This window comes from Panthera pardus, unplaced genomic scaffold (assembly GCF_024362965.1).
Source record: "Panthera pardus isolate Hobbes unplaced genomic scaffold, ASM2436296v1 HiC_scaffold_10, whole genome shotgun sequence".
Classification (NCBI taxonomy): Eukaryota; Metazoa; Chordata; class Mammalia; order Carnivora; family Felidae; genus Panthera; species Panthera pardus.
Genome location: NW_026526655.1, coordinates 35,752,527 through 35,773,384, shown reverse-complemented (window position 1 = coordinate 35,773,384; position 20,858 = coordinate 35,752,527). Strand labels below are relative to the sequence as shown.

General features: G+C 35.7%; 1 protein-coding gene across 1 annotated transcript; it reads right to left on the bottom strand.

Moving 5' to 3' along the window:
• Nucleotides 1–429: 429 nt before the first annotated feature.
• Nucleotides 430–20,855, bottom strand: TYW5 (tRNA-yW synthesizing protein 5). Its single transcript, XM_019428369.2, has 8 exons — nt 20,681–20,855; nt 15,829–15,983; nt 11,049–11,118; nt 8,148–8,192; nt 6,949–7,086; nt 4,664–4,751; nt 4,167–4,283; nt 430–1,819 (listed from the first exon to the last, which is right to left on the bottom strand). The coding sequence occupies exons 1-8, from the start codon at nt 20,756–20,758 to the stop codon at nt 1,563–1,565; spliced, it is 948 nt and encodes a 315-aa protein (XP_019283914.1). The 5' UTR covers nt 20,759–20,855; the 3' UTR covers nt 430–1,562.
• Nucleotides 20,856–20,858: the final 3 nt, after the last annotated feature.

Here is a 20,858-nt window from a genome sequence, read left to right as displayed (position 1 = left end):
CAGACGAATTACTTTAACAGAAAATTTTGTCCATAATTAAAACACACCAACTTGATGCACTCAGATTGCTTTAGATGAACACATTTGTGTTCTGTAAATATATCTGGTCTTTCTTCAATGAAATTGCAATATAATTACAAAGAATGGCACAGATCCACATACAATGGCTCATTGTCTTCAATGATGACAACATTATTGGGATCTCTCCTGTATTCTTAAAAAAAGAATTTTTCTCTTTAAAAAAAGGTGGAAAAGCATTTAGTGGGGAAAACTAATTGGGCTGAGATTTAGCTGTAAGTATAAATTAAAACAGATTTGAACATTTTCTGACGTTGAATAACTGAAAAAAGGGGCAGATCTGACTTACATTGAGTGCCAAAAAACCCCAGGATCAGATTAAACTTTTTGGACAAATCACAAAACCAATAATCCAAATTACTATCATTTAATCCAGTTGTTCTCAATCCTGATTATACATCAAAACAACCTATGAGGTCTACCAGATACAGATACTATACCAAACCCTAAACATACCGAATAAAGTCTACAAAGTTGGTGCCTAGACAACTATGTTTTAAAAAGCTCAAAGGAAAAATGTAGTAGACATCGTTGGTTGCTCATCTTCTTTTCCTAACCTGAATCCTAATTTTAAAAATTATCCATGCTGTCCGCATGTATACCTCATGTACCTCAGAGGAAGAGGATTCTACTTATAAGCTCCAGGAGACCCAGTTGTTCTAAGGGTTATTCCATACCGTTTCCCAGTGACTGGCTCAGCGGTAGACAGGTCTAAGCCACTTTAGATCAATGAGACCCTGGGAAAGCTTTTGCATATTAAGAGAAGGCCCTTGGAATCCAGCCTGACTTCTCCTCTGCATGTAAATGAAGAAGCACATGGCTCCAACTGCTATTGGCAATCATCCCGTGACCACGAGGGTAGCCAGCCTTAGGATGATGCCAATGCTGCATCTGAAAATGGGGGAAACAAACCTAGGTTCTTGGTGACACTACTGAATCACTGGATCAGAAATACTGAAGCCCGTTTATCAGTTGACTTCATGTATAATGATTCAGTATATTTTATTAAGTCATTTTATTTTTTTTTAAGTTTGAGAGGGAGACAGAGAGCACACAAACAGGGGAGAAGAACAGAGAGAGCACAAGCGGGGGAGAAGAACAGAGAGGGACAGAGCATTCCAAGCAGGCTCACCACCGTCAGCATGGAGCCCGATATGGGGCTCAATCCCACAAACAGATCATGACCTGAGCCACTTAACCGATTGAGCCAACCAATCTATTTTATTAAGTCATTTTTGGATTTTTAATTATTTGTATCTGAAAGCTAGAGTGGTCCCACCCAGTACAACATTCTTTCAACCTACTGTATTAAGTAGAAACCATATAAATACAAATTCATATTTAATCTATAAGTCTGAGATTGATTTATCTTTCCTATTTTAACAAAGAATCAATCTTTAAAAAATATTTTATATGTTATACTTTTCTAATATTTGAGTTGAACTGTATTGCAAAGTTAATATTCATTGCATTCACTTCATTATTTACTCAAAGTTTTTACTATAGGCTTTATCTTGAATGTGTAAGACCATTCGCCGTGCATAGAAGTCCCTGTATTCCTCTGGTAATTCAGACAGTGTTTTTAAAGCTCTGTCCAGAATTTGTGCAGCTCTTGATGCTGCCGTAGGGTCTTTGTTTCCATAGGTATCCGTTTTATCATAGCATTCAGACGGAAGGTGCTTCCAAAAAACATTCACTCCCACTCCAAACTCTTCAGAGATTACGTTATGGAACCATAAAGCTAGAGAAAGTTAAAAAAAAAAAAAAAAAAAAAAAAAAAAACAACCAAGTTAAAAATAAAACCTAGAGTAAAAAAAAAAAAAAAAAAAACACACCAAAATGTCAGTGAAATATCACAAATTGCATATAGCCAATGTAAGAAATTCTTGTAACTAGATGCCTTCGTTAGCACACTCCCAGCTTTTAACAGAATCATTTTAACTTTTATGAACTGCCAACCAATTTAAAGTGTCAATAACACAACCCTACGTTTAAAACCTTTGGAAATAGCAATTTTCCCTTTTAACTTGAAAGACATAATAAAGTTGTATTTGTTTTGTAGTTCTGTAATTTGGGGCTATGTTTTGTGTTACTTGTTTACACTTCCTGAGTCCTACAACCACATCAAAAGTGTTTATTTTTTGTACACAGAACATTTCAATTATTTGAGGAGTATCTTTGACCTTTTCTGCCTCAGCACAGTACTTTTGTTCTCAAAGACTTCCTATTCAAGCTGCATATTTGGTTTTCTAACTTGCTTAAATTTGCATTCATTGTAGCCTCCTTAGTTTCATATTTCTAATTAAATTAATTATAATTTTCTTATATTTCTTTCAGCTCCTTTACAATATATAAAACTAAAGCACATATCTGGTGGTGGAGATGATGAGGAAACTTTGTCAAATGATATAGCTAATTAATTTTTCACTTCCTCTAGAACATTTCTTTGTTTTCCATTGAGTCTAAACATTTTCAAACTTACAGGTGCTATAGGAATATGAAAGCAACATCACAATATAATAAAGATGAAATACTAGTCACATCAAAAAATGTTTAATCTTGTGAATGGGAGAAAGTAAGATTTACAAGATGCTAAATTTTACAAACAAACTCATTCTAAGAGTGCTCTAGGAAAAACAAAGCTTAAAATATTTTGATTTGCAAAACTAGTTTCAAACATGGATTTAATCTTAATTATTCTTTCTTTAAGAATCTTTTTGCCTTATTCAGTATAACAGGAAAAAAAGCTAACCATTCTGTTAAATTTGAATGCAAAGATGGGGGTTTTGCTTTTATTTCAAAATATATGCAAATGTTCAGTATTTCTGGCTTTTTTTTTTTTTAACTTGTATATAGAATAAGGGAAAACTGCATAGCTCCTAACCATTGTCTAAAGATATAAAACCCCAAGATTTAAATAATGGCAATAGATTTAAAGACTAGTATGCTGGTTGTTTACAGAGAACATAAGGATAAATAAGTCAATGTATCAAATCAGTATTATGTTAAGGACATGGTAACAGGCCCCTTAGAGAATACAAAAATTACCAAAACATGGTTACTTATCCTCAAGCAGTGTATAATGTAGCCCCAAATGAAATCATCATATTAAAAAAAATTTTTTTTAATGTTTATTTTTGAGAGCGAGAGAGAGAGAGAGAGAGAGAGAGAGAGAGAGAGAGAGAGAGAAGGACAGAATATGAGTGGGGGGTGGGCAGAGAGAGGGAGACAGAATCTGAAGCAGGCTCCAGGCTCTGAACTGTCAGCACAGAGCTGGATGCGGGGCTCAAACTCAGGAACTGTGAGATCATGGCCTGAGCTGAAGTTGGACGCTTAACCGACTGAGCCACCCAGACACCCCTCATCATATTTTTACTAATACTTTTTTACTTAATTCTGTCCCTGAAAAAGAGGTATTAATGATTAAAAATATATTAAATATGGGAAATAGGACTATATAAACAGAATTTGTTAATGGACTCCTTTAATCTTAATTATGATTTTTTTATCTTCAGGTATTCACTTTTGAATAATTACAGATATTAATTACATCACTAACTACAACAACTAATGCCTATTTATTGTACAAAGAAATTAAGCGACACTAATTCAGACCTTAGAATATAATGCACAAAAAAGACATCATAGGTGTTAAGATTATAATAATTTGATACTTAATAAAATTTCTAATCTCCTTTGGCTTTGAAATATATTTACCATTTCTTTGTAAATGCTTAAGTGACATAATTCTAAAATATATAAATATTTTAGAAATGAAGTGATTAAAAAGAACAAACTAATCTTTTCCCAGATATAAATCTATTGCTTGATGTCATTAAATAATTAAGAGTATTATATTAATTAATAATATATTTATAGGTTGCCTTTGAAAAACAAGATTCTTAATTTTATAAGAATTTGCTTAAGCATACTTTAAACACACATACACAGTTGTATATAAAAATCAACTTGTATAGGACAGAACATATAATAAATATACTTTTGTACTAAAAAAAATATCATATAATGGATGAGTGACAGAGTACAGAGTTTATAAACAGCAAATTAATGAGGTCTAGAAATCTTACCAGGAATGAATAATACATCTCCAGCTTTAAGGGAACATTCATACCTTCTAGCCTTGCAAAACAGTGGATATTTAGCTAAGTCTGGATTATCTATATTCAGTACTTCTGATTTAGTACCTGAAAAGTTGCAAAAAAGGATAATAAAGTTAGCAAAGTTAGCATTTCTTAAAAGGTAATCGCAAGTATAAACTTGAAAGTGTATTCTTTTCTGTACGATTATTTATTTTATCCACACTGTGAGAATAATTACTATTCTGAAACCTAAGCCAGTTTTCAGTGACCCACCCTTTATGACCATGGACATCCATGTAATATAATTAAGAAAATTTGAAAATTTCATTGTTCACACAGCCTATTACCTATATACACATGCACAGTGAACACAAATACATCATAATTAGGAAGAAGCCCTAAGATATTTTTCTATGAAAATAGAATTCTTAAAAAGAGAAACTGAATAGACCAGACCTTAGAAATATAAACTTAAAAAAAAGTACCTGATAAATATAGATACTGGGCATCTCGAGGACTGAATAGTACAACACGTTTTTTTCCTGTCACTTGTATCAAGAAGTTATCCATTACCTGAAGGCCAATAAGAACTTATGGATAAGCAATATCTAAAATTCAAATAAATAGAACCAGTGGTATTCCAAACAGTTAAATGTAAACCCTATCCTTTAGTAAGACTTGCCTCACATTATCTAAAACTCTTAAAGTAATATTCTAATCTAACAAAGAAAACATTTGTATTCTAAATACAACTGTGCCTTTATTAGAGGTATTCCAGCAGCATTGCCTTAAAATGGTAAGGACTGGCAAGCCATTAGGAAATCTGAGGACTATTTGCCCTTGCCCCAGTATTCTGACAGAGAAGGTAGTTACATCTATTTGAGGCTCCCCTTGGTTAGTACTTATTTTACTTATCTGTCAAGGGATGCTATGCAATGAACATTGGACAACAGATTGAAAGCACTTAGAAAAATTAGGTGCTGGAAAAACACAAAGTGTTGCTGTAATCAACCACTACTAAACTCTTATATAGCTAACCATAATTTAGTTACAGGCATCCTGATTTCCAAATTATTTCTACCGGACTATAACTTGGCAAATGTTCTTTATGTACTTACTAATGGAGTAATCTTGATTTCTGCATATGCAAGGATATACTTTGTTGGTACACATTGTGGAAAATGTTAAAAGGTGGAGATACATAATTCTTAGCCAAGGAATTAAAATATATACTAAGCAAGATATATTCATAATTATTTACATTTTGCTTCTACCTAAGCATTTCTCCTTTCACTAACCCTTTTCTTATGTAAACCTTAACTATATAACAAGCACTCCTTTGACTTATTTTTAATTTAGAAAAGATTTATCAAATTTCATTATAAATCCAGATAAAAGTGATACTAGTTAAAATTTAAAATAGTCACATAATACAATTAAAAATATATTTCAGGGGCGCCTGGGTGGCTCAGTCGGTAAAAGTGGCCGACTTCGGCTCAGGTCATGATCTCTCGGTCCGTGAGTTCAAGCCCCGTGTTGGGCTCTGTGCTGACAGCTCAGAGCCTGGAGCCTGTTTCAGATTCTGTGTCTCCCTCTCTCTGACCCTCCCCCGTTCATGCTCTGTCTCTCTCTGTCTCAAAAATAAATAAACGTTAAAAAAAAAATTAAAATATATATATATATATATATATTTCAGTTACCATATCATTTTCTCACCATATCATTTATGTAAAACATTTAAAAACTAAGCTAAGAATTTGTCTACCTCATTTAATTAGAGTTATTATGTTACAATCCTCCCAAGAGATCCTCAGCTGAATTATAATACATTTATAAAACAATATAGCTTGATTTAGAACTTAAAAAAAAATTATTTTATCCTTATTTATTTTTAAAGTTTATTTATTCTGAGAGAGAGAGAGAAAGTGGACACATGAGTGAGAGCAGAGGGAGGGACAGAGAGAGAGGAGAGAGAATTCCAAGTAGGCTCCGCAGTGCCAGCGCAGAGCCCGACATGGGGCCAGAGCCCACGAACCATGAGATCATGACCTGAGCCAAAACCAAGAGTTGGACACTTAACCAACTGAGCCACCCAGGCACCCCCAAAATTATTTTATGTTTAGAAACTTATTAGGTATTGCTTTAGCTTCCTAAATTTCTCCACACAACAACAAACCATACACAATCCTACACTTTTAATGTGTAGGATTAATGTGTTTAAAATATTTATATGCATATATTTAAGCAAGTAAAATTATAATACCATGATATGATCAGGGACAATATTCTATACATCTTGCTGCTCAACCAATACAGTTGACATTTCACATTCTCAAGGGATATATAATCTAAGATCTTCAGATATCCCCAAATTCTTACAACTGGAGATGGCTCTCCACAAACTTCTGCCTTTCTCTCGAAAAACAGTTCCACCTAGTCACATGTGTCATCTTCACATCCTCATATCATAACCTTATGACTTTTGCCATTTGTGCAACTTTCCCCCCTCATCTGGTGGCCATTTTGCACACACACACACACAAAAACTGCACAAAACTTACATACACACAATATAACAAGACCACAGAGAAATGCAAATATGAGAAACTAGGCACCAACTTGCAGAGCACCTGTTTTCAAAGCTCATGTTTCAGCAAATTATATCTCCAAGATCTTTAGGGCAGTCTACAGAACGTTAAAACTGTAAATGTTATATCTATAAATGTGAAAGATTGACTATAGCTTCAGATTTCTCATTTACGTAGCATACATCATAGTGGGTCCAAAGTTGTAATCCTGGTGAGCTAATTCGAAAAACACTGGAAAAGAACTGCTCCTCTTTGAAAAATTTTGGAAACTTAATATCTCCTTCCAGTAAAGGAAACTGCTTTCTGATATCTGCAACATCCTGCATTGAGAGAAACATGGTAAAAATTTTAATGATAAATGCAATATTGGTGTAATGCTTGTTTTACTTCAGTCTGCCATCAGAGCCCAAGATATCAAGAAGGAATGGGGCAAAAGTCTGTTCATTGCTTTAAAATACTAGTAGGTGACCACAGCCAACACATGCTCTTTCAAATGAAGTAATAACAGACTATGTAACAAGACTGCAGATTCAACAATATCAGTACTGTTAAGCTTTATATGCTTAATTAATAGAGAGGTTCTTCCTATTTAAACAACAATCATACAATTGCCATCTACTCCAATATTAAGTATTTAAAATCTATGAGTCAACAATTTGAACATTATCAACTATGTAAGACCTGTGGGTTTTACTAAGGGAGGAAACTAAAAGAAAGTAAAGAATGAAATGGGAAATAAAAGGAAAAACCAGAATCTTATTTGATTGTTTTATTTTTTAACTTTTTTAATGTTTATTTTTGAGAGAGAGTGAGCGAGAGTGAGCATAAGCAGGGGAAGGACAGAGAGAGAGGAAGACACAGGATCTGAAGCAGGCTCCAGGCTTCTGAGCTGTCAGCACAGAGCCCGATGTGGGGCTCCAACCCATGAACTATGAGATCATGACTTGAGCTTAAGTTGGATGCTTAACCGATTGAGCCACCCAAGCGCCCCTTACTTGATCATTTTAGGCAGCCATATTAATTTGACTCTGAATACATGTCAAAACTTATATAATGAATTATTCAGAATGTTTATAATTATTTTAGATTATATTTTATTAGTTGAATGGCCATCTGTAAAATATATTGTTGAAAGGATTTCTTAATTATATAGAGATTAGAGTAGATGACTTTAAACACTAAGATACTATGGTCCTGCTTAAGAACTAAGTAACCAACTTTTAATAATTTTATCTTATTCAAGGGCACAAATCATTGAGAAAATAATGGAAAAAGATGAAACAAGTCATGTGTCAGGCACTAAGTATAAAACTACAGTGCCAATTAAAATATATATATCCATTTAGGTTTTAAGCATTTGTTTTACATTCAGAATTCTTACCTTTCTAGGGTCTTCCCCAAGTGACCGTAAGTAGTACTTCTCATCCTTAAATATTGCAAAGAAAAATAACATAAATATTCACTTAAAAATATTAGAAAGTAAAGACAGAAGGAAATGAGTCTTAAAATCTAACCCAGTTAAGTTGTTTTCGAAACAGTTCTGTTCTCTTACCCTTTCTACTAATGCTCTCTGGTGGCCATATGAAGAAATAGCTTTATAGGCCGCTTATTAGAAGGACTAGATCCACAAAATGTTATATGAAATAAATTTGAAAGGCAACACATACCTACTATGTCTAAAACACAATGCTTAATTTATTTTTTAATGTTTATTTATTTTTGAGAGAGAGAGCACGAGCAGGAAAGGGGCAGAGAGAGAGGGAGACACAGAATCCAAAGCAGGCTCCAGGCTCTGAGTGCTCAGCGCAGAGACCCACACAGGGCTCAAACTCACAGACCACAAGATCATGACCTGAGCCGAAACTGGAAGTTTAACTGACTGAGCGACCCAGGCGTCCCTACAATGCTTAGTTTAGATTTTATGCTCTAAATTACTTAGACTCTTAACAGTTTACAAGACTGAAAAGAATTCTCATTTGTATAACACACATGATCTCAAGGTAATGTGGAAGCTAACAACAAACTTTTTCATGTAATGCAAATGTAGAATAGGAGATAAATATAACAATTTATATTTTCAGTAATAAATATTTTAAAAATCTGGAACACTGCATTTTATCCAGGTAAGCCTTATAACTGATCATATAAATTCTCAAGCCAAATCCTTTAGAGTCAGCTCATGTATGAATTAGAAATATGTCACATCAGAGTAGTAAATTTATGTTGATACTTTAAAAAACTGTCAACTACCCTTCACTGAGTAGCTAGAGTAGAGAAGTGTTTGAATTATAAAACACTACTGTTGCTTGCATTTCCTCTAAAAATTAAAGAACTGAGATACTGGGTCAAGTACAGGGGCAATCCAACTCAGGAATTCTGCCTCTTTTATACCTACACCTTACCATCATAACACAAAATTCAAAATCTACATTATTTATCTTAACAACATATAAATCTAGGACCAAAAATTTAACTCAGCTCTCAGATCCAGTGTTTTCAATTTTTTTTTTTTAACATTTATTAATTTTTGAAAGATAGAGAGAGACAGGGTACGAATGGGGGAGGAGCAGAGAGAGAGGGAGACACAGAATCCAAAGCAGGCTCCAGGCTTCAAGCTGTCAGTACGGAGCCCGCCGCGGGGCCCAAACTCGCGGACCGTGAGATCATAACTTGAGCCAAAGTCGGCCGCCCAACCGACTGAGCCACTCATGCGCCCCTCAGATCCAGTGTTTTTATGTTTTTAACTAGCCTCATATAATTTCTATAAATTTCTTACTGGGTAAATAGGTTTCAAAGTATGGTTTTCGGAATTCTAAGTTTTCTGTCCGTTCTAATATTTCAGGATTGAAAAAAATAAATTCAGCCTTTCAAGGTCACGCTCTTGTTGGGGTAGCCCCAACCACTGACTGAGCAAGATGGAAAAGGACTAGACACTGTCACCCACCCACACAGGACTCCTCTAACAGGCAGTCTTTGCTGAGGAGTTCCACCTTGAGCTGGCAGAGATGCTGTCTTCCCCCACCTAACCCTCCCCTTTCTTTTCAGAGGTATTACTCCCCAATAAATCTTTTTGCACTCCTAAGCCCATCTGTGCACCTGCTTCCTGGAGGACTGAGTTGATAGTCTATATTCATCTTACACCTAAAAATTATGGATTTATGTCTAAAAATTATGGAAAGTTGTAAATAAGATGAATATATACTGTTAGTTCAGGTAAAGCTAATGGATTCAGTTTTAGTAGACAATCTAATCATATCATAGAATCACAGCCCTGCAGAGTGTGGAGGGATCCTGGTGATAATCTAGTGTAACCACTACCTGCTGAAACAACTGTGAACAGGCAGCACCCATCACAACCAAACTGGCCACCAGCCCAGCTGGCTCAAAAGCAGACAACAGCTTTATTCAAAACTTAACAAGCAGTTTATTTTTAAAATGTGCTTTTGAGATAACAGTGAATTTGTTAAAAATGTATTTCTATATAAGCCGCAATGTCTTATCTCAAGATATTTAAATTGAATTATTTAAAACTGGATTATAATGTAAATAAGTAGAATTCTTCTGCATTTAATCCTGAACAAATGTTACAGCAAATGCAACAGCAGTCACATTGATAATAACTAACAATAATAAAATACAGAAACAGTCTAACAGTCAATAAGATACGAAAATAAAGTTCTCTTTTAGCATTTGAACTTTGCATATCAGACCAAAGCATTTTCTTAAAGCATTTTTTTTTTTTTTTTTTTTAGTTCGTTTATTTTGAGAGAGAGAGCATGAGTGGGTGAGGGGCAGAGACGGGGAGAGAGATTCCAAGCAGGCTCCACACTGTCAGCATGGAGCCTGATGTGGGGCTTGAACTCACAAACCGTGAGATCATAACCTGAGCTGAAGTTAGACACTTAACTGACTGAGCCACCTAGGTGCCCACATACCAAAGCATTTTCTAAGAAAGTATTATTAATACCTAACATTTAGTGAGTAGTTTCTACATGTCAGGCATTGATTTTATTTAGTTAACTGTATCAAAAACTTTATCAAATAGGTACTATTATTGTTCCTGTTTTATAGATGAGTATATCAAGGCACAGAAAAATAACATGGCCAAGGTTTGAGATCTAATAAATAGCAAAACTAGATCTATGGCATATATAACCAAACCTTAAAAACAGCTATCAGAGAAGGCTACAACTCTGGTATATCTAATGTTCTTGTACAAGAAAATCCACCTAGTATACAGATATTAATGCTTTCTAAAGAAAATAATGTTCAAAGCAGTTACCTCTGAAATAAAGAATTCTTCATGCTTTTCTTCAGCTGCCCTTTGAACCAACTTATCAAAAGGTAAAGTTCTGAAATAAACACAAAAGAAGACTTAGACTTAATAAATCAAAAGGTAAAGTTCTGAAATAAACCAAAAAGTAGCCTTAGACTTAATAATAAATCAACCAGTAATATTCTATAGGTATATATATAGGTTTGTTGGAGTTGTATGATCTTCTGTTTTACAGTATCCATAATTTTTATTATATCTATTATGTGCAATTTTTCAAAATTCATTTAACAGTGTGCTTATTTGACCTAGATTGTCTAAAATTTTGATTTCAAACATTAAAGGTTTTTAAATCTATGGTGCAAATGAATCATTCTAATGTCAGTATCCTCCTATTCCAAGTTACTGTTAGAAAAATGTTTCTGTGGTATCTGGTTATCTCTCCATATACACAAACTTTCAAACTTGCTACTTATTTTCAAGTGTCATGGCAAAACAAGTCTTGTGACTGACAAATGGAACAATCTACTAGTGCTACTTTGGAAGAGATAGTAAGCGAATGGTCCAGTGAAGATCAAGTCCTTCCCTCTCTCACTGATCTTCCTGCCTTTAGGCACTACCACAGAAAACAGAGGCCCATCCATAACACTGCTCTCAGTCTCCTTCACTACTATGTCATTTAAAAAAAAACATTTTTTTTAGTGTTTATCTATTTTTGAAAGGGAGAGAGAGACAGAGCATGAATGGTGGAGGGGCAGAGAGAGAGAGAGAGAGACAGAATCTGAAGCAGGCTCCAGGCTCTGAGCTATCAGTACAGAGCCCAACACGGGGCTTGAACCCATGATCCATGAGATCACGACCTAAGCCAAAGTCAGATGCTCAACTGACTGAGCCACCCAGGCGCCCCACCACCACTCTGTCATTTTAAAGATCCTGAGGTGGGGCGCCTGGGTGGCTCAGTCAGTTGAGCATCTGACTTCAGCTTAGGTCATGATTTCACAGCTTGTGAGTTCGAGCCCCATGTCGGGCTCTGTGCTGACAGCTCAGAGCCTGCAGCCTGATTCAGATTCTGTGCCTCCCTCTCTCTCTGCCCCAACCCATATGCATTCTGTGTCTGTCTCTCTCAAAAATAAATAAACATTAAAAAAAATTTTTTAAGATCCTGAGGAATACCTCAAGAAGAATTCAGTGAAGTGACCAAATTTTATTCTTCTTCAATATTTCTGTTTAAATGGCTATCTCCTTCCACCCTTATAAACAGAGATGAACATCACAGAAGCAGTTTGTTTCCTTTTGTCTTACTCTTGAGCCTGGAAGGCTACCATTTCTCTGGGTCCCATCCTATCTATTCAACATTCTAGAATCAAAAGTACTGACCCCCACATGAAGATGACAACAGTAACATCAAGACAATGAAGTCTTCAAAAGCATCTGGGTCAAAAGCCTCTCCTCCACCCCTCCACTGCACTCCAACCTCCAAAAGTCCAATTAAGAGTTGTAATCTTTTCATTCTTCCTACCTAATATCTTCCCACTTAAATGTGTACTGAGGAGGTGGGGAGAAAGGGTTAGCAAAAACCCTTTCTCCTTCTCTATAATAAGATGACCTTGGGTCTACCTTCTCCTAGCAATGTTTTCATAAAAACTTATTGATTTAAGATAAATGTGGAATGTTAGCTGTGATATCAGGTAACATTGTTTATTGTAAAAATGACCCTTGATTGATAAACTATGTCTGAACTAAAAGGCTGATGAGTGGACTGTAAATATTTGTTAAGAAGCAAAAGATTTGGCTTCCCTGTGTTCAGTGTAACACTTGTAACTGAGTTTGTCCCTTGGTGGAACCTAGAAGCTAAATTCACGGGGCCATTTCATGTCACTGGTTTCTGTGGATTCTGTGGCTTGACTAAACTAAGGTGTTTCTGTACCCACCTATATAGTCTTGTTCCCTTACAACTAAGCTGTCACTTGGTGAGCCAAAAAATGGCTACTGTATTGGAATAAAGACTTCCACTGATCCTATACTGCTAGAATGTGGTTTCCCGCCTTGTATCCTTTTGTAAAGCTAAGTGAATCTGATGCCAGATTACGAACTAGTGAGTCCTGTGGCTATGAATGTCAGTCTGAACTTGAGGACATTGCTGATAATTATGTACAAGAGTGAGCACTGCCAAGAGAGAAGAAAGGAGTCTGCCATTTGCTCAGACCAATCTCCTACTACAGTTTCTGGCTAATTATATCAACAAATTTACTTGGAATCCCCCTATGCAATGTTTTCCTCTCTGACCTCATCACATACCCTTATTCCTACTAAAGCATCTTTGAAGAGTTTGGGGAAAATGTAGAAGCTTCTCTGGTCCAGAGCTACCCCTGTAATTGGCACAGTAGCCCAGGCTTATCTTTTTACTAGGAAAACTCAGAAGGGTTTTAAGACCTGCACGAGAACAAGGCAATGAAGAAAAGCAGAACTTGGGTGCTATTAGCAATCTTTTCCCTCATGTAGTGGTGCCTGTCAGAGCTTCTATGTAAGCAAAGCTGAGAGAGGTGGAAATGAGGTATGAATTAGGAAGTTCCTTGGTCTAGAGGTTTTAAGTATCCTATGCATGTTTCAAAAAAAAGGACACCTGCTATTTAAATTCCATTTGTCTGGACTGGTAGACAGACCAGTAAGGGAGATAGTATCAAAGAGGGGTTAGTCTCATGGGCTCTGTGGAGTCAGGCAAATTTGGGTATAGATTTGGTTCATTATTTCAAGGTATATGATCTTGGGTAAGTTACTTAATGTTTTTAAGCCTGTTTTCTCAACTGTATAATCATAAACAACAATAACAAACAACAAAAACTACCTCACAGATAGTTTCCAAATTAAATGACTAACATAATCTAGGATGCTTGGCACAGCACCTGATATATAGTAAGTGCTCAGGAAAGGACAGATGGTAGGGTGAACAACGATGATAATGTACCCATTAGCAGCATGAAAGTAGTTACCAACATTTTAAAAAAGAAAAAGAAATCTTCACTGTCCTGGTCCCCATTTGCAAAGGCTGCTTTGCAAAATCAAGATCAGGATTAATAAAAGTATAAGTAAGAGCAGGATGATGACAGGAATTAGATGACGTGATAGACAGAAGCAGTTAAATAAAGCTTATGTAAGAGTCAGACTTATTTATTTTTTTAAACGCCCAGAAAAATACCAACAATATTCTTTCACCACACAAGACTCTCCTCATACTACCCTGATTCTAGAGGAACAATGAGAGGCACCAAGAAGGAAGAAGTAAAAGCTAAGACTTGGGAATGTATTGCTTTTCAAATATTTAGTAAGCAGAAATGCAACCCTAAACTGAAGTGGTAACAATGATACATGTGTGTAGGATTTCTAGACTCCTTTTGACCTAGATGCCTCCCTTCTTTCCTACTCCCTGGTTGGTAACTGCCAAAAATGACTGCATCTATTTTTTTCTTGCACTAAGAAAATAATCTTGCAACTCTTTAGTAGCTCTAGTGAAAGGCTTGGAGAAAGCTGGGATAAGAACTATTACATAATGTATGTGCTTCAAAACAAGTTTTGAAAAGTTTATGGAACATGACAAAACATCAAAGCAATTCAAGATGAAGTTTCAATGCCCATTTGTTATGGTTTTGGACGCTCTGGAAAATAAACATCATTAATTGCTGGCTTAAAAATGTTCATCATTCCAGCACTTTCTTCCACTTTTCTGGTTTAATAAAAAATGAAAAGTTCTTGCACTTATTAAAACTTATGGCAATTAAATTCAATTCATGGCCTACTAAACACCAAAACTATAATGGTGAATATTCAAAGGCTCAAAAACTAAGAAATACTTTGGCAAGCTGCTATATGAGCTTGGATATTTCTAATGAGAAAGGAATGGCTCTGGACATTAGAAGCTCTGTTTAACTCATCTCTAAACTCTGGAAGGAACAGTGAGAACCACCTTTCTTTAAAAATCAGTCTTTTGTGAACTACATGGTTTTTCAACTGAATTTGCTGGAAACTGCATGTGCACAGAATATAAAAATTTGTTTTTTTTAAACATTTTTAATGAAACTTATAGGAATAAATAGCATATTAAATATGTAAGATTATAGCATTTAAAACATTGAAGTTTGGACGTTCAGCAGCTTTTAACTATCTTACTTACTTTTAAGACATCTCAAGCATAAAATGATAAACACAAGGGAAATTAAAAGTATCTAAGGTTATTGTGTCAAAAAAGAAAATTATGATTTTTTAAGTTATCCAAGTTGATGAAAACCTATAGCAAACATAGCAACTACCTGACCTATATTTCTGGAGGGAGCAGAAAAAAGAAAACATGGGCTTATGCTTTTCTAACAATGAAGAATTAGAAAATCTTTTAAAAATAAGGGCATTAAAAATCAAGCTAGGTTATGAAGGGAAACTTTAGAATTCATTACTCTAGATAACAATTACTAATGAGGTAGGATCAATTAATTAATGAAGCACTGAATGACTACAGCAGACCCAATTTGGGGGTTAATCTAACTCAAGTTATAGAAATCTGGTTCCTTCCAGAGTTCCAGAAGGTAGCAGGCATATACCCTATTTAAAAAATGGTCTTTGAAAATGTCTTTATATAATTATGCAAATTTAGAATTTAAAAATTAGTAAGCTATTCCATGACTGTATCAAACTAGCCAAAAGATGAAATGCAGTATGGTCTTTATATAATAATACAAAACTATTTTATAAAGGTTTAAAAGCTATTTGTAATCCCAGAGTAAGCCTCAGAAGAAAATACCTATATACAAAGTTCTTACTAATGAAGTCCATCTGGGCAACTGCAGCAACATGAATCTTTACTTCTTTTTTCCCTCCAACTTGGCTCAGGTAATCCACTGTCCATTTGCTTGTACATGCCCCCAAATCGATTCCTTCCAACACTAGAGGTTTTCTCTGTAAGTGGCAAAAACATACAACAAAAAATTAGGGAAAATGAATAATATATGAGGAGTTATATTTGGCAATACAGGGACAAAAACAGTAAGAAATGATTCTTGATCCTAAGATGCTCAGACTCAGACCTTTTGACAATTCATGCTGTAACTGAAACAGGAAGAGCAACAATGTAATATACTTAGAACAAAATTTAACATTAGGAAAACAAACCAAACAAAACAGCAGTGCCATCACTAGCTAGGAACAACAAATCTGAACATTACTTACAGCATTTTCACAAGTGCTATTTATAACAAAAATATAAATAATTAAAATGTGTACTTTACAGTCAATATTGTTTGTAACTTTTTATTTTGATACTATTCCAACTTGTGAAAAAGTTGCAAGAACATTACAAAGAACTCCCATATACTTTTACTCTGATTCACCAACTGTTAATATAACATTTTGCCCCATTTATTTCACCATTTGCTCTCATGTTCACTATGTGTATAGAGAGGAACATATTATTAAAAATAAATTAACTTCAAGGTAAGTTGCTGACATCACACTTCTTTATCTCCAAAAACTTGAGTATAGTTTCTGAGAACAAAGATGTTTTCTTACATAGCCACAGAATAATTATCAAAATTAGATTTAACACTGATAAAAATACTACTACTTTACAATCCATATCCAATTTGCTAATTGTCCAATTATCTCTTATAGCTTTTTTTTTTTTTTTTTTTTTTTTTTGTCTATTTCTGAAATCCCACATTGCATTTAGTTGCCATGTCTCTTTTAATCTGGAACAGTTCCTCAGCCTTTTTCTTCCATTACCTTGACATTTTTGAAAAGTACAAGCCAATTATTTTGTAGGATGCCCTTCTATTTCAGTTTATCTCATGTTTCTCTGTGATTAGATTCAGGTCATATATTTTTGGAAGAAATGTACCACAGAAGCAATGCTGTGTCCTCCTCAGTGCAACACATCAGGTAGCACATATTTTGCTCTATTATTTGTGATGTTAATTTTGAGCAACTGGTAATTCCTGCCTGAATCAAGTATTACTATGATGAATGCAAAAATCATGATTTTAAAAAAATTTCATCATCTTCTACATTAGGTAGGATTCTAATGTCAAAATGAGCTCTAACATCTCCATTTATTTATTTTACTCACTTGGTTTAATCTACTGATTTAATTTGATGCTCAAAATATCTCACATTTGGCCAGTAGGATCCAATCAAGCTGGCTCTTGTGAATTTTTACCTGAACACTTCCTTTCTTTATAGCAAAAAACCACAATCCAGAATCCTTTTATACTTTTTCTGTCCCAGCCCTACAGTCATTTCATATTTAGAAACCATGATCTTGGTATTAGGTGTGTTCATTGCTATTGGGCTGTCATTACTTCTAGGCCTTCTCAGTGGACAAAGCTAAGAAATGTGTGAAAGTCTGTGTATATTCATTTCTCCTTTTCCCAAAGACACACACATAATCACACATAGCCCACATATGTATATACCTATATCTATTTCTCTCTCTCTCCAAGCATACATATACACTATATACACATATGCACTTAATAGATGTATGTATGAACGAACCAAAATACCACCAACACTGAAATCCCAATACCGATCTTACACCACAAGGTTCATTTTAAATTTCATTGTTTATATATTTGTAACTCTCTTCTGTTAACAGTGAGAAACCTTGTTGCTATCATCTTCAATGTTTAATCAATTGCATAATCCCAGAATTCACAATAAATACTTTCACGATTGCTAAGTCATATCACTGTAAAAAGCAAGTCTATTAACTAGAGTTCAGTATTTGTTTACAGTTCTTTTTGTCTTTAGACTGAAGACATACCAAGTACTGTGTTCAAAAGTGATTTGGGTTACTTATCTCCCTCCCCCTTACTTAAGTTCACTTGTTATTTTTTTAAATTCTACATTAGAGTTTTGGTTTTTTTAATCACTACTCATCATTAATTTTATTATCAGTATTACTTTAGAATGTAAAACATTAATGTGATCCCCAGAGTCAAAACTATGCGAAGAGGTCATCCCATCCATATTCTTCCACTTCCTGCTCACTCATCCCTTATAGATAACCAGTCTCATTTTTGGCTTATCGTTCCTGGTTTTGTTTGTTTGTTTGGCAGAGAACAGAAACACATATACTTCCTTATTTCCCCTTCTTTTTTACAAAAAAAAAAAAAAGTGGCATATTTTGTGGGGTTTTTTTTGGTAATTTGATTTTTTTTTTAATTTAAAAATATATCCTGGAAATCACTGCTATCAGTTCAGATTATCTCCCTCATTCTTTTTTACTGCTTTGTACACCATAATGTAAATGAACAATTTAACCAATCACTCTCCTGTGCATAGTATTTTTAGATTATTTGCAATAATCCCCAAAGTAAACTCCTCAAAGAGGGATTGCTGGGTTATAAAGTAAACACACATAGTTTTGTTAGATATGCCAAATTCCTCTCCACAAGGGTTGTACCACTTGGCATAAAGTGTGAGAGTTCCAGTTTCTTCACAGCCTCACCAAGAGTATTATTAAAGCCATAGATAAGAAATGGTATATCAGTGTAGTTTTAAGTTCTCTTATAAGTAAAGTTGAACATCTTTTCATGTGTAGAGGCTATTTTTTATCTTTTTTTTTTTTTTTTTTTGGTCAACTGCTCACATTTTATCAGATTTTTGGCCTTTCACACCCCACCCCTTTAATTTTTAGAAGTTCTTCATATACATGGCCTTTTCTGCCCTTTTATGAAACATGTTGCAAATACTTTCTTCCCCAGCTTGTATTTTATGTATTCAAATTTTAATCTGTTACCACACCTGAATTTTCAGTCACAGTTAGACTGTCCACTGACCTAGATTATGGAGGAATTTATCCATGTTTTCTTCTAACACCCATGTAGTTTAATTTTTCTACATTTATGTCTCTGATCCATTTAGAGATTTGATTATTCTTGTGTATGATGTCAGATATAAATCTAATTTTATCATTTTTTAAAATGACTACCTAGTTGCCCCCGCATCATTTATTTAAAAGTTCCTTTGCCCCAGTGATTTTTTTTAAATATTTTTTTTAACGTTTTATTTAATTTTGAGACAGGGAGAGACAGAGCATGAACAGGGGAGGGTCAGAGAGAGGGAGACACAGAATCTGAAACAGGCTCCAGGCTCTGAGCTGTCAGCACAGAGCCACACGGGGCTCGAACTCACGGACCGCGAGATCATGACCTGAGCCGAAGTCGGCCACTTAACCGACTGAGCCACCCAGGCGCCCCTGCCCCAGTGAGTTTTAACACATCATGGTCATCACATACTAAATGCCCATATGAATGGAAATTTATTTCTAGACGTACACCTCCAGACTTTCTATTCTGTTTCTCTGGTCTATCTATTCATGCACCTATATCACACTGTTAATTATTAAAACATGTTAAAAATCTGAGGACTATGCCCTCTCATCGATTTTCTTTAGTGTTTACAAGTAGAAAGATCTTGTTTCACAGTTTTATTAGTTTCTACTTTATTACATCCTGGCCAGAGTGTTGTTTGCAATACTCCACTTTAGGAAACTTAAGTATGTCCACTTTGTGACATATTATATGTATCTTGTCTGTAAAGATTACGTTACAAAATACTCTTTGCCATGCATCTTGGGAAGCATTTTCACATGCATTGTTTCTCCACAATCGTGCCCTGCAAGCATCTTATACGATCACACCCCGAGGTGGGAGTAGCGAGGGCAACAACAACCCATCCAGCACTAGACCCACAAATAAATGAAGGCTTAGATCTTCGCTCTAGATTGCTAACTCCTAAAAACAAACAAACAAACAAACAATCAAAACACTTCGTTCCTGACTTTTTTCATACTGAGAACTGTAGCTCTGTGACCACCCTTCTAAATATCAAGTAAAATTGCTGAGGGAGAGTTCTACCATAAGCATACCAACTGTAAGCTTGTGGATTATATTTTTCTTTTAAGTACCTTTTGGACTCTTTAGTCTGTTCTGAAGCCTGGATTCCCTTACAAAGCACCGCGAGTCAAAATACTTCCCTTTAATATTATCCTCTTGAGTATTCTTTTAAGGAACTGAGGTTCGAATTACACATATAAGAGGTTCCAACGTCTGAACTGGAATTCAGGTTAGTTAGAACCGAAGACCAGGGGAAGTCAGTTTCCCGAGGGATTCCCATTGCTTTCCCTTTTGGCTCGATGCAGTGAAAAATTGCTCTTCTGAACCCAGTCAGTGGAGTAGACTAACACGCGCCTTTCACGCAACCAGTGGGGCGACGAAACCTCTAAACTTTAAGAAACCCAACGCAACTCCCTTCGTTGCCATGGTAACGGAGGAAGACAAAATAATAGAGTCCGTCCAGAGCCACCCTTCGCAGCGAGCAGCGCTTATTAGGCAAGCTATTTCTCGCACTCCTGGCTCCGCTATCACCCTGCTCCCCGAAAACGTGGCGCTGTTCTCCCTGGAAAACTTGACAGATGATCCATTCGACATCCCCCATGTGCTCTCTCCCCTGGCCACAGAGCCAACAAGCCATCTTCAGCCGCCTGCCGCCTCCTCCCCATACCCTGGGTCTCCAGAAACCAGTTCGGAGCCGCCCGAGTGGCAGGGACAGGTATTCCCTGGCTCCCTGCGGTTCGGCCTACCCGAGGGCCTCACCTGCGGGTAGAGCTGCTGCGTGAACTGTTCCTGCGAAACGCCCTCCAGCCGGGCTACCGGGATGCTCTGCCAGGCCATGGTCGCTCACGCCCGTCCCGCTCAAGTCCCAGGCACCCCGGCCCGACACGTCCGTCAGCGCGCCATCCGCCCGGAAACGCGACCCGGAGAGAAAAGGTCC